Consider the following 15,341-nt stretch of genomic DNA (forward strand, 5'->3'; position numbering starts at 1 on the left):
GTTTTATAATGTTATGACTCATGACTATTCGATCTTTATGATGTTACCTATTCCATTATGCTTGCTGTGTTCACATTTCATAAGTTATACAGTATAACTGTCAAAGATGAGCACTGTAACAAGCATCTGTGAATGAGATGTGCATAAGCACACATACATAACACACACAAACCACAGCTGCACTCGCATTCTGGCTGCTAGCATAAATATTACACTATGTATACAGAGATTAGGGGTTGTATTGTGTGTTTTGTAGTTTGATGTTCGTTACATGCAGTTTATAGCCTCATTTTGGTTTAATGCATTAAACCATCTCTCTATTAGTGAGTCATCAGGATTACTGTAAACACTCATTTAAATGGGCACCATACAATTTATGCATATTGTCATTTATTTGTCATTCAAATCAGCATAAATCTGTAATATAGGTGAATTTCTGGTTCATGTTACATCCGCCAAACCTTAAATAGCAGCAAGTCCAAATTCAAAGCTTTTAAATGACACATATTTCTCAAATTAGAAGCTTTTCACCAGGCTAAAGGACGAAATATTAAAACATAACTTTTTTTTAAATATTGGTTATCGGTATCAGCTACAATGGGCAGTGAATTATTGGGTTATCGTTATCGGCCCAGAAATTCCACATCGGTGCCTCCCTAGCATAAAGATATAAAGTTTTTAGCTATTTGGAGCTTACAGCAGCAGTGATTGGCGCATAAAAGAGACATTTGTATTTGATGTCTTACAGAAATCATATTTCATTCTGGGATTCTTTTGAAAATCTTTTGAACTGTGAAATTAGGACATCAAAATATTCCTGAGAATGAGAAATTTCATTTGATATATGACTAGTCTATTTAAGTGCCATTTGAAATACTTTTATATTCATATTAATATTTCTACCACACGACCTCTAGGTGGCGCTGATTTGCGATGCTAATGTTTTCGGGCCTTATTATGTTATTTTATGTAACATAAATGCAGAAGTGATGGTTATCTATGAAAAGTTCAGATTGTAAGCTTTCAAACTATACCACATATGCCTAAATTATGTATTCGGACACTTGAACATTTTAAGCGTAAACTTTTTTCACTTTTTTAGTTGAGGAGGTTAATGTTTTAATGATTACAGAATTTTTATTTATTTTAACTTTTAAAGTTTATTGTTGGTTAAAGTCATATAATTCTTCTAAATTAGTTGACTAAGACATCAGAAATCACACAGAACAGAATGAAACAGCTATTCCATTAATTCAGTATGCTCAGATTCAATAAGTATTCGTCTCTAAAGCTGTTCATACATAAAATAAGAGATAATGTTTTAGATGCTGTCAATACATCAATATTGTATGTTTCTGTGTTTATGAAAACATAAGCAAATGTACAGTATGTGTGCTAGAACTACAATTTACGTATGTATATGTACTCACATTGATTTTTTAAATGTTCGTCTGTTCCACACACAAAGGTATTATATGGATTCAGAAAATTTGGAATAGAGTTCAATGGGCTATTTTCATGGTAATTTTTTTGTCCTTTTTGAAACTTTACAGTTGGGTTACCATTTGCTTTTATTGTATGGAAAATATCTGCTTGGACATTCTCCTAAAAAATCTATTTTTTTTTGTGTTCCAGTTTGGGCAGAATTTATTCCAGAAACAAGAAAAGAGTGAAAACACTTGACAGTTCCATTCCACCTCCATTTTTTTTTCTTTTTTTTTTTTTTTTTGCAAGAGCAGGGCAGTACATTCACAATGCTTTTTGCTTAAGATGCTGTAAAGCTGCCAGGTAAAGGAAATAGCTAAAAAGATAAGGATTTATTTGCTGCCTGCTATGCCTTATGAATGTAAGCAGCACTTACTCTAAAAGGATAGACAGTACTGCTTGCAATGTAGCAAACAGCAATCATGTTGATCTCTGGGGTAGTTAGGCTTGGAACCAGGGACAAAACATCAGAATTATTATTATGCACAGTTGTGGACATTTAAAATTCAACATTGTGCCATTAAAGAGAGAAATAAATGAAACTGTTGTATCTACAAGTTAATGAAGCTAATGTAATTGGTTCATAATTTAGTCCACAATCAACATATTGAAGAACCTAAAGCCAAATCCTAAATACAACCCCAATTACAAAAAATTTGGGAGAGTATGAAAAATGCTAATAAAAACAAGGAGTGATTTGCAAATTATATTCACACTTTGCTATACTGAAAGCACTACAACTGAACAATATATGATGTTTTACCTTGTGAATAGTTTTTTTAAAGTACAGTAATTTCAAATCAGATGATTGCAACACTCTCCAAAAAAGCTGAGACGGGGGCAATTTAAGACTAATAACAATTTGACGAGTTAAAATAACAAGGCAATGTGAAACAGGAGATGTTAAACAGGTGAGCCAATCGTGTCATAGTATATAAGGAGCCTCCAACAACAGCCTGGTCCTTCAAGAGCAAAGATCATTCGAGACTTGTCAATTTGCCAACAGATGCTTCAGCAAATAATCCAGCACTTTGAGAACAATGTTCCCCAAAGAGAAATTGGCAAGGATTTTGGGCAATTCACCCTCTACAGTGCACAATATAGTTAAAAGTTTCAAGGAATCTGGTCAAATCTCGGTGCATAAAGGGCAAGACGAAAACCACTTCTGAATGCAGACATCACTCTCTTAAAAAACATCATTCATCTGTAATGGATATCATGAAAATGGGCTAGGGATTACTTTAGTAAACCATAGTAAAGTTAAGACTTTACTATGCAAAGCAGAAGCCATACATCAACACTGTCCAGAAGTGCTACTGACTTCTCTGGGCTCGATCTCATTTTAGATGGAGTTTTTGGTCCAATGAGTCCACATTTCATATAGTTTTTGAAAAACACAGCCATCGTGTTCTCCGGGCCAAAGAGGAAAAGGACCATCCAAGCTGTTATCAGTGTCAGGTCCAAAAGCCAGTGTCTGTATGGGCCAGGGGTGTGTCAGTGCCCAAGGCATGGGTTATTCGCACATCTGAGGGCACCATTAATGCAGACAGATATGTAAACATTTTGGAGCAACATATACTGCCATTCAGCACCGTCTTTTCCAGGGATGTCCCGGAATTTTCAGCAGGACAACTTCAAACCACATACTGGCCGAAAAAGCAGAGAGTGTGGGTGCTAGATTGGCCTGTCTGCAGTCCTGACCATCTCCAATTGAGAATGTGTGGTGCATTATGAAGCACACAATACGGCAACAAGACCCCGTACAACTGAAACTGAAGACCTGCATAATGGATGAATGGGGGAAAATTCCACTTTTTAAACTTAACAAACATGTGTCTTCAGTGCCTAAATGCTTAATAAGAGTTATTAGAAGAAATGGTGATGTTTCACAATAGTAAACACTCAACTGTCCCAACTTGTGTGTTGCAATCATCTGATTTGAACTTACTGTACATAAAAAAAAAAAACTATGAAATTCACAAGGTAAAACATCATATAATGTTTAGTTGTTGTGCTTTCAATATAGCAAAGTGTGAATTTAATTTACAAATCACTCCTTTTTATTTTTATTAGCATTTTTCATACTGTCCCAACTTTTTCATAATTGGGGTTGTAAAAATGAGAGATGTTGAATTTGAATTCAACACTTCATCAGCCAGCTCTGTCATTCGCACACGAGGGTCTCAGTGGGCACATCTTTGTGCAAATGCTGGATTGAAAAAAATTGATATACAAAAAGAATAATTGTCTAACCCAAAATAAATGTATTTATTTTCGATAAACCATTAACCATGAATATGATCATTAGAAATGCATTGAGACACCATGTTAAACCTCCCTTTAAAAAGTCCACAGGTGGTTTACAGTGCTGTGCAGAAGGTGGAGGTGGGGGTAGTGGGGGTGGTGGGGATTTTTATATATTAGAGTATAAAGCAGCACCATTTACAGTAATATTATTAAAGTTTCTTTTGCACCTTTATATGTCACAGACTACCTTGAGTGGTGAGCGCTGAGGAAGATTGGTGTTGTAAATACTTCTCTGTAAATGTTATTGTGTAAAACTGGTGGTCAGTCAATGAACATCAAGCAGTAACTGTATGATTGAATGATATCAAGGCCTTTTTGGGCTGAATGAGCTTTAAGCCTTAGAATAAAAGGATTTTAAACAGGATGTCCCTTTGACAGCGACTAAACTTATTCTCTGTCAACCCTAAAGCTAAAACTAAATTACAGTTTAACCTTCAAGCAAATCCCCAACTGCAACAGTATCATGAGGGTCAAGATCATAATTTCTGTTGAAAATACAAATGAATCGTTGAAGAAGTACAGACTTTATCATTTTGTTTGCAAAATAAATTGCATTGAGAAATGTAATTTTTATTTCACTTATTTAAATCTAAACTCTCCATACTGAGTCAAGTTTAGAGTTTGGCAGGTATGTTCTTGCTTGTGAGAATAATGGCATACACTGTATAATAATTTTCTTAATCTGTATTTTTGTCTTGGTTTGCAGTATTTTCAAAAAAAATGTTTTATATATCCTTAAAACAAGATACATTTACTTTAGAAGCAAAATTGCATAATATGCCAAGAATTACTTAGCATAAAGTAAGTCAGCATAAAAATAATCCATAAGACACCAGTGGTTTAATGGTCTTCTGAAGCGATCCTGTTGGTTTTGGTTGAGAACAGACCAAAATGTAACCCTTTTTTACTGTAGGCTACATCTTGTCATTGCAGTCTATAGGCACGATCATGATTTCAAGCTTGATTACAATTCCTAGTGCTTGACGCATGCGCAGAGCACTAGATGGCGCTATACATATTCATAGGACATGTAATCGGGCCTAGAAATCATGATTGCCAAGGAGACTGCTGCTGTCAAGATGTACAGTGAAAACTGAGTTATATTTTGGTCTGTTCTCACCCAAAACCAACTTTTATGCTGACTTTATCTCCTTTTTGGAGCTTTTGGAGTTCTGGTCACCATTCACTTGCATTGTATGGAATCACAGAGCTGAGATATTCTTCTAAAAATCTTTGTTTGTGTTCATCAGAAGAAAGAAAGTCATACATGTCTGGGATGGCATGAGTGTGAGTAAATTATGTGAGAATTTTCAATTAGGGTGAACTATCCTTTTAAAACAAAGTCTCATCATCTTATGCAATTTTCTCTTTCTCTCATTAGATATTTTTATTGAACAACAAGACAAAAATATACTGATTAAGCAAAGGATTTTTACAGTGTAGATGAATGGACTAGCTGTGACATTAATTTTGCGCCAGTGCAATAAAAGTGAGCATTTATTGTGCCTATGCATATACACTAAAACTAAAACAAAGTGGGCTGCAGGTGTTGCAGCACATAGACTGCAATGACCTCCTTGCATTGAGCTCTGTTTGAGGCATATATAAACTCTGCGCTATTGTCTCAGCTCAGACTAGATGATCTCCAGATGAGCTGAAATAATAGCAGTAAAGAAGTGTATCATAAACAAGATTTGTAACAGATGTGAGAATATGTGCGGGTGGAGCTTTGACATGGAGCAGAATGGATGTACCCTGTCAGTGAAGCGCCTTGGTGTAAGGAAGGTGTAGCTGGATGTGTGTGTTTCATAAACGGGTTTGGGCTTCTGGGATGTAGATCTCTATGCTGTCGGCCCGCTCCGTTGCTGAGTTCTGACGGAAAGATGCAGCCCTTTTAGCAGCCATCAATCTGCGCCGGGCCTCTTGCCTCTGTCGATCCTGCAGGTCCAAGGAGCGCTCGCGCGTGACCCCTCCACGACCTTTAGGAGGCCTCTTTGAAACAGGAGGCGGCCATTTTCTTTCCTGAAAAATTAGGTAGAGTTCATGCACTGTTTTTCCATTTTGATGGTTTATTAAAATTAACAAGTCCATTTGTAAAAATCTGCAGGTTGATACTATACTATTCTATACTGGCAGCTCTTTCTGAATCTCACTCAAATCAACATTTATTTTCCAGGGGTGTAAACATTACTGAAAAAGCATACCAAAGTATGGAAACTATCAAATCTAGCCAGAGCATACTAGAGGAAAATTAAAACAGTTTGTATTTAGTAGGTAGGGTTGGAGTTAGGGAAACAAAAACTATTGTGATTGTAAATGTATTTTCTTGTTACGCATGTAATATTGTTGAGAAGTGGTTGGATTTAGGACAAATATGCATATACTAGTATAATGTAACTAAGCTAATATATTTATAATTAGGACTGTCAATTGATTAATTGTTTTTAAATCAAATTAATTGCATAATGTTCCAATTAATCAAATTAATCACATATTTCAATATTCACGGAGAATGGCCCCCAAATAAAGACAATTTAGTATATATTAATTAAAATCATTTTAAATATTATATAATATATCATACATATTATAATTTAAATCATTAAAATACATTACATCCAGGGTTTGAAATTAACTGTTTGGCTCACCAGCCACTGTGGCTAGTAGTTTCCAAGGTCACTAGCCACTTCAAATTTTCACTAGCCAAAATCCCCTGCCCCACAAAAAGTGATAAATTTAACTGCAGAGAACTGCATGCATTTGTTTGGACATTTTATTTGAATGAGAATTATATTAGTTTACCAGGACACAAGCCTAATGATTTAAGTCACCTTTAGAATATCTATGTCATGGACAGTTGGAACAGGAGGAAATCTGTCAAAACAAATGTTCTGTAGGTCCATACAATGCAAGTGAATGGTGATCAGGCCTTTGAAGCTCCAATAAGGAGATAAAGTCAGCATAAAAGTAATACATAAGACTCCAATGGTTTAATCAATGTCTTCTGAAGTGATCCAGTTGGTTTTGGGTGAGAACAGACTAAAATGTAACTCATTTTTCACTGTAAATCTTGACAGCAGTCTCCTTGGCGATCATGATTTTAAGCTTGATTACACTTCCTATAGCCCCATCTAGCGCTCTGTGCATGCGTGAAACATTAGGTAGTGTAATCGAGCTTCAAATCATAATCATGCCTAGAGACTGCAGTGGCAAGATGTACAGTGAAAACTGAGTTATATTTTGGTCTGTTCTCACCCAAAACCAACGGGATTGCTTCAGAAGACATTGATTAAACCACTGGAGTCTTATGGATTACTTTTATGCTGAATTTATCTCCTTATTGGAGCTTCAAAGGCCTGATCATCATTCACTTGCATTGTGAGGATTAACAGAGCTGAGATATTCATCTAAAAATCTTCATTTGTGTTAAGCAGAAGAAAGAAAGTCATACACATCTTAGATGGCGTGAATAAGTAATGAGAGAATTTTCATTTTTGGGTGAACTATCCCTTTAAGCTGAGTCTGTGCTTGCTGCCCCCTACAGCCACAGATTTGCAAAGACATCAAGGTGGTACATCAAGCTTGAAATGCTCTGATCATTGGAAATTCCTTTTTGCGGAATTCACGCACGGGTCGGGTGCATGAATAATTGTGTTCATTTTTTAATACGTTATTTTCCATATAATGAATCAAACTAATGTGTTAAATCGACAGCCCTATTTATAAATATAATAAAATATATTGTGGTTAAACAATATGAGTTGAGTATGTGACAAGTCTGACGTTTTGGTGGCGCAAGATACAAGTCACTAAACTGACGTTTCCCTTATGAGACTGCCCTAGACACTCTGTGATGGTCCAGTTACCTTCTTCTCTGGACTCTCCACTATTCTCCACTCGTTGCTTTTAATTTGCTGAAGCTCATCAAACTTGGCAGTGACATCATCGATGGAGAGCTGCAGGAGATCCCAGAACCCAGCCAGGTCCTGAGCGGTAGGCCGGGGCATGGCACTAGGGTCCTGCACAAAATCACAAACAGACCATTTACAAAGAACAGTAAGCTTTGTTTTACATCAAATTGCCAATGAAAAAAATAAAACAATTAAAAAATAAATTAAAAGCAATCAAATAAGCAAGCTGGTCATTATGCATTTTCTGCATCAGTTGGTGCATGATACATTATCATGAACAATCACCAGAGGTTACTGTAGTCATTCTTAACTCTGATTACTGGCTCCAACCAAGGATGCCTATAATACCTGGAGAGAGCTATCTGTTAGCGTTCCCATTCATTTCAATGACAGTTGCTCGACTGGTGCAGGACCCCAGAAGTAAGTGGCCTTCTTGCTGCAATCTTTGTTCATGGGCACTTAGTTGCGATACAGGGTTCTTTTGAGCCAATCACCAGAGCTATAAATGCTATGTTACTAATCGGTATGCTGCTGTTCTGACATGCTGACAGTGCTGATTGGCTGATGGCACCACAAGAACACACACAGTGCAAAAAATTCACTAACTACTATATTGAGAAAAAAAAGTTGGCACTGGTAAAATAAATGGTATATGTTGCTTGAAAAACAATATATAGTCAGGATATATGGCTATATTTAAATGGCTGGAAAGATATATACGTATATTATTTTTTCTTTTATTGTGCTCTTCTAATGTGTGTATATATATATATATATATATATATATATATATATATATATATATATATATATATGTTGCAATAGATGGATGTGCTGTCCATTATTACCTGACAGAGGTATGTATGTATATATCATAATGGCAGTAAAAATTATTTCTTTTTATAAAATCGATGATGGTTTGTACCATATCTCAGTTACTGTACAAACAGGATATTTCATTAATTCATTCAGGCTATGTCCTCTCTTCTCTGTAACCGTGCTGAGCTGAGTTGCTCACTCTGGAATCTCGAGAGGACAGGCTGGTCTCAGCCTGTCCCTGTAAATGCATTACAGCATCCATCATTACACAATCTCCAGAGAGGGAAAGACAGAAACAATCTTTGACCACTAAACAAACCCTTTAAAATGTCATAAAACCAGTCAACTACCAATTAATGTCAGTTTCTTTTACACTAACGCCTCATGACACTGGTTTACGTTTTGTTCTAGACTAAATAAAATGATGTTCAGTGGTGCTGACAGTGCAACAAATGCAAGTGTAATTCAGTCCAGAACTAAACAAATTTACTATTCAACTACAAATGAAACGAAACGAAACAAAACAAAACAAAACAACCCTAGTGAAAAAGTTATATACCTAATTGTATTTAAAATGCTTTTATTTCATGATAAGTACACTACAAATACATTAACATATCTATGTACTAATTGAAAATACCATGTACTTGCACTTATTTTATGTTTTCTTAGTAAAGTAGTATAGCTTTTACAAATGCAATTAAAGTATACATTAAGTTCAAATATAGATTACTTTAAGAAAGTACACTGGTTAGGTCTTTGTTTCCATCTATAACTTGTTTTATGATTCTACAAGTTAAGTGTTAAAGCGATTATTATAAAAATGTTCTTCAAGCAAAAAATAAATAAATAAATAAATTACTAGTAATATGACTAATATTTCCTAATATATATACTGTATATTTTAAATTACGCCATGTCTATTTTGAAAACTTTTAAGAATGCATATTTCATTTGCATTTCAACAAACTGTTATCATATTAACTGAGAACAAACTCTATATTTGTCTTTTAACTCGGATGTCTTTTAACAAGATGTTACTAATGTTGGAAACCTATTAATTTAAACATTATTTTGAGTACTTTCTTTTAATTGCACAATGCACATTCCTTAAAACACAAGAGTATACTAAATTTACATGTGCAGCAGTCACTGCACCAGAACCAGTTTTGAACTGGCAGACCCTCAAATAGGCTGGTTGTGATATCATCACAACAGCATTAAGTAGTCAGTATGCAGTATGTGTTGTACACCCAATTTATACCAATCCAGCTTCCAAGCTTGTCAAAATCACGGTGATTCTAGTTATTTATCTACATAAATGTTAGTCAAAAACTGTCCCCTTACACAGTTCAAATGTTGACGCAATCAAACTAAAAAGATTTCAATCTGCTTACATGGAGAGAGACTATGTGCTTGTCATTATTTTCAGTTCACACAAATCGCTGCTCAAACATTTTTTTTCAACATTGAACACTGAATTGGTTCTACTGTGGGATCTTGTGTATGGGTTCCTCCTCTTTATGTATCTATTAAAGTCTCAATCAGTCTTTTGTTGTTAGTGTCTGCATTCAGCAACGTTACACAAGTACAATGTGCCCTGTGTTTTATTCCATTTTTTAAGCAGCATACTGCATTCGACATTGTGTGACTTGAAGAGGTAAGCCAAGGGCCTTTGTAGTTCAGTGATAAGATGAACCAATCAGACGTCTGCGTATTTTTTACTTTTCTTTGTACAATGGGCAAAATGGCACGTTTACCTATTTTAATAAAAATAAAAAGGTAAAACTACATAGAATTATACTCATTTTCAGGAATATATTGTAATGTCTGTTGATGTTTCTGCTTGGGGACTTGCTATTGGCTGGTGTATTTGCATAATTAATTAGGTAGGTCTCTGTAGGTTTGGGGGACTGTTTGGGGTTTTTTATTACTAACATGTAAAGGTAATTGGGTTTATAGTTATGTTTCAAGTTCAGCTTAATGTTAAATATGTTGTCTTATATTATAAAAAAGGGGTTCCTTTTTAGTTACCCCGGGTGAGATTAGTGTTGGTGTGAGAGAGGTTTGATCTTGCCCAAGACAGTGTAAGATTTGTATAATCCTTCAATGTAATCGCTTTTGAATAATAGTGGTTTATGGCTCATTATGCTGGTTTCTCAAATTTATTCTCAATAATAACAAGTTTATGATACAAGTGCTAGAAGTGCATATAAAAATGCCAGCTGAAGTTCAATTATGATATGGGCCAGCAGTATATTATCAGTATTATATTAACATCTGTCTAGCACTCTTACAGTGTAATAGAGTTGCAATTGAAATGTTACAAAAATACATTATAAGTTCAAATTGAGTATTAAAAAATGAAATACAAGGGTAGATATTTAAAGTGTACTTAAGTTCCATTTTAGCACAACCAAGTATACTTACATCTTTAGTTGCACCACAGCACTGCTTTCGGCAAACTAAAGTGCGTGAAGCACTAAATTTGTTTATTTTTAGCAGATAATAATTTAGCACACTTTAAGTATACCAATTTATAGTCTGTCAGCAATACACTTTAGTATACTGAAGCACCCAAGAATAAAGTGTGCTTATGTATATTATTTTGTCACAAGGGAAAACCAAACCAAACAAACCAAAACCAAACAAACCAAAACCAAACAAACCTAAACAAAACAAAAAACATGAAACAAAACACAAAACAAAAAACCTACAGGTTAAGCTTTGAAGTATATATCAAATGCAAGATAAATACTCTTACAAACACTCTTTGTTGTATAGCCTGTCAAAGAGGCAAAATGAATCTGTTATGACATAACTTGTGCATGGTTGATGCATTTTATGTTACAGCATAACCATTAATGTATATCTCATGGGGACTGTAGAAATGGCACGTACTAGATTTTGCTGACACAACCAGTAAAACTGCTGGAATTTCTGGGACATGAGGAGGTGAGCACTGCCCACAGCACTCCGGATCTTCCCAAGAACTGCAAGAAAATAAAAAGGACTGTCAGCAGCAACATACATGGCAGGGCTTTAAAAATAAATAAATGAGGATGTGAGTGTATATAGGAATTACAATATGGTTTTGTTTTGTTTTTTTTGCAATGAAACTTAAGTTACATGAAAAATATTTTATTTTCTGACATGAAAATGAGGGCTGTTGATTTAACATGTTAATCCAGTGCAATTAATTATATTAAAAACAATGCGTTTTTAATCATTCCACCGGACCGTAATAAGGAATTTTCCAACCACCGGAGATATTCAAATTTGAAACGCCACCTTCGTGTTTTTGCGATTCTCATTCAGCAGGAGGCAGTAAGCGCCACTTCAGCTGGCAACAAACCAAAGCAGACAGCACAAGATGTGGACGTGTTCTTGGTTTTAAATACAGCTGAATGGTGTGCAACTCCGAATGCAAGGGTTTCAAGGTGTGCTTTTCTAAGTTTCAAACTATGTATAACGTGACAAAGTGAGATGCTCCAAAAGCATCGTTCTGACCGAATGAAAGCCCTTATAATAATTCTATCTCGGACAGCAATTTGCGCTGTGGTCTGTACGTACCATTAGCACGGGGGTGTAGGTTAGGGAACGGACTGCTTATTAGTGCATGAATGTTGAGGAGATTAAAAGGCTGCAGGGGTCGTAACCTAATTAATATTATTTATAATGATTATTATTATTATTATATTTTTTAATGTATTAAGGCCTTTATATGGAGCGGATACTTGCAATTTACCATGTCCATTTCTCCTTGTATGATATTCACTGGAATAAAACGGGAAAAAAGGGAAAAACTCAGAATTCCGAAAATTATTAGCAAGTAAATTCCTTATAAAGGCATTAATACATTAGAACAGATCCACACCAATACATTTATGTTGCTAATGTTTTGAAAAATTCGGGGCTCTTTCACGCAATAGTGGCTGGCTGGACCAACCCGGACGTGGCAGTTTTCTACCAGTTCGGTAATTCGACTGCTCTAATGGCAAGTAAATTCCATAAAAAGGCATTAATGTGTAGATCTATAAGAATAGAATAATGTAATTCCTTGGAGTGAGAGTGAACAAGGAGAGCAACATTCGGAGCTGTTCAACGAGCCACCAATTAGCAAAAGTTTCCTTCACATTAGAAATTAATGTGGTACAAGGATAAATGGACCTGGTAAACTGCAAGTAAACTCAGCACAAATGCCATAATGCATAAAAAAAAAGAAAAAAGTGATACAAGCGGCAGGAGGACTGACACGTTATCTGTCAGTGCCAGCTTCTGCCAGCCAGCGAGAGATCAAACCCCTATCATCCACTGTGCGGAGCAAATAACGCAAAGCCGAACCCTTTACGCTGACGTGCTTGGCGCCAAGTTGGCGCTTAGTGGGTTGTGCAAACTGTTGCCAATGCCCGCGTGCCAACCCCTCCGCGTGGCAAAGGTGGATTGTGTAACTATGGTTGTGGACCCCTGGACAAGCCTTTTAAACTACTCTTTAATGTACATGCAGTCCATTCCCTAACCCACAACCCCTGTGCTAATGGTACAGCCCCCAGTGCAAATTGCAAGACAATATATATATATATATATATATATATATATATATATATATATATATATATATATATATATATATATATATAAGTCAATTATTCAAAAAATTACTTCTAAAGTCACAATTTAGAAGTAAATTTTAATTTAGAAAAATTACAACTGAAGGAGAGAAAATGACAATTATCCATTCTTGAAGTAACCGAAAAAAAGTGAAAATAAAAGTTTCAAACCATTTTTCTATTTTTGCATTTGGATTAGTATGATCTGAATATTTATTATAAAGCGTTACACGGACCGAATTCAATTGCAAAATGGATCGCTGTGGACTGCAGGCTAAAAGCTTTACAGTGATATTGAAATAAACAATATATTGCACTCTAAAACTACTTTTTGTATTGCCTAATCATTGCTTTACTTGTCTGCCACAATAATGCATTATGTTTAATTATCTGTAATTATTTATAATTATTCAATCATTATATATTAAATATTTTTTTATTTGGGGGCCTTTCTCTGCAAATGTTGATTATATGTGATTAATTCAATTAATTAATTGGCAAAATATGTGATTAATTACCAGTAATTCGATTAAAAATATTAATACACTGACAGCCCTTATGAAAATATGTTGCTAGGCCAAGTAAAAATCTCAACTACTGGCCCAACCAGCTGGGCAGAAAAGATTCTTACTGTTTCCCTGTGGAAAGACCAGCATACAGTATGTTGTGGTTTGAATGCTGGCGTCCCTACCAAGATTCTTAACTTGCTTAACCAGAAGCTTCCTTGGTCATCCAGCTGGTCTTCTCAACAGAGTATCTAAGAACAGTTTAGACCACTAGGACAGAATAGTGTGTAAATTTACTGACTCTATCCTTCAAAACTAGACGAGTGATTGCGTCAGTAAGTTCATGTGTTGGTGATGCTCTGATATTCTGCACACTCACTCTCTTCTGACAAGTCGTGCTCCTCTGCCTCACGTTCCATATCTTTGCACCATCCCTCCAGACGTTTGGTCTCGCTGTGCAGAAGCTGCATGAACCAGCTGCCATCGCGGCGGAGGGGCGACACGCGACCGGACTCAGCTGCTTCATGAGTGGGTTCCACCAGCCAGGGTTCAGGCTGCGGGCTGGGCGGTCCGCTGGAGGGCCGGTAATCCTCCCTGTAACTGAAGAGGCCCTGCGTCCGTACGGTCCGGACCGCACTGTACTGTGTGGGTGTACTTGGTTCAGAGTGCCGCTGGAATCCACCAAACTGTAGACTCTTGTCCTCCATCGAAGGAAACCCCTCCAGCTCCAAATCTGCCTGAACTGCTGTTGTCACACTGTAGGACCGTTTAAAGCGTCCAAGTCTGAAAGAGCACACAAGCATGATAAAGTGACTAACAATAGTGCTTGTATTTGCACCAGAAACATGTCCTCCATGTGTTTTCCAAATAAAAACACAGTTAAAATTTTACTGATACTGTTAATTAAGATATGTGTATTTATGATTTTGTGTATTCTGGAATTAACAGTTTGTTTATTTATTTATTTATTTTCTTCATGAACTTGATTTATTTACTTTTCTGAGTTACTCATCCAAAGAGGATTAGGTGTTTTATACTCCTTTTTGAACACAAACTTAAGACATGATTTACTCAATATAAAATGGTTGCAGTTTACAAACCCTTTGGTCCACGTGCACAGTTGTGTCTTTTTTTGAATTTATTGAAAAGTGATCAGCAATTCTTTTGCATGAAATACATTTTATGAAAAAACAGATGGCTTAGTCAAATTAGTCAAACATGTCAAAGCCTAGAAACAGTGGAGACAAAGCCACAAGTCCATGTTTATCATCTGAGGATGATCATTCTGAAATTGGAGAGGAATGGATTAATGCCCATTTTAAATTAAATGTTAATTTCACATATGGGTGTGGTGTTTGGTTGTCGACATACTTTTGGCTATCTAGTGTATGACAAGCCCTTAATATGTATATGTGCACACTTTTGGACTAAGCGTTCTAATCGGGGCTTGACATTAACATTTTGGCTCACCGGCCATTGTGGCTGGTGGTATTCCAAAGTCATTAGTCACTCAGCGTTTTCACTAGCCAAAATCCCCTGCCCCACAAAAACTGATAAAGGTAACTGGAGACTGTAACTGCATGTATTTCTTTGGAAATTTTATTTGAACAAGAATGATCAGCAGAGTTCAGCAGGATGCAGGCCTAATAATTTAAGTCACCTTTATATCTGAAGGAAAACACGGCCAGTTAGAACAGTAGTAG

At 35.9% G+C, this 15,341-nt stretch overlaps 1 protein-coding gene across 1 annotated transcript in view; it reads right to left on the minus strand.

The window, feature by feature from the left end:
• Positions 1–5,374: 5,374 nt before the first annotated feature.
• LOC127410210 (disks large-associated protein 2-like) overlaps positions 5,375–15,341 on the minus strand; it is a 174,883-nt gene continuing 164,916 nt past the window's right edge. Inside the window, exons 8-12 of the mRNA XM_051645355.1 lie at positions 14,018–14,421; positions 11,424–11,515; positions 7,659–7,811; positions 6,909–6,911; positions 5,375–5,814 (exon numbers count right to left, since the gene is read on the minus strand). Of these exons, the coding sequence (XP_051501315.1) occupies positions 5,599–5,814; positions 6,909–6,911; positions 7,659–7,811; positions 11,424–11,515; positions 14,018–14,421 (868 nt within the window). The 3' untranslated portion in view covers positions 5,375–5,598. The remainder of the gene's footprint in view (positions 5,815–6,908; positions 6,912–7,658; positions 7,812–11,423; positions 11,516–14,017; positions 14,422–15,341) is intronic.

The sequence above is a fragment of the Myxocyprinus asiaticus genome, chromosome 19 (assembly GCF_019703515.2).
Source record: "Myxocyprinus asiaticus isolate MX2 ecotype Aquarium Trade chromosome 19, UBuf_Myxa_2, whole genome shotgun sequence".
Taxonomy (NCBI): Eukaryota; Metazoa; Chordata; class Actinopteri; order Cypriniformes; family Catostomidae; genus Myxocyprinus; species Myxocyprinus asiaticus.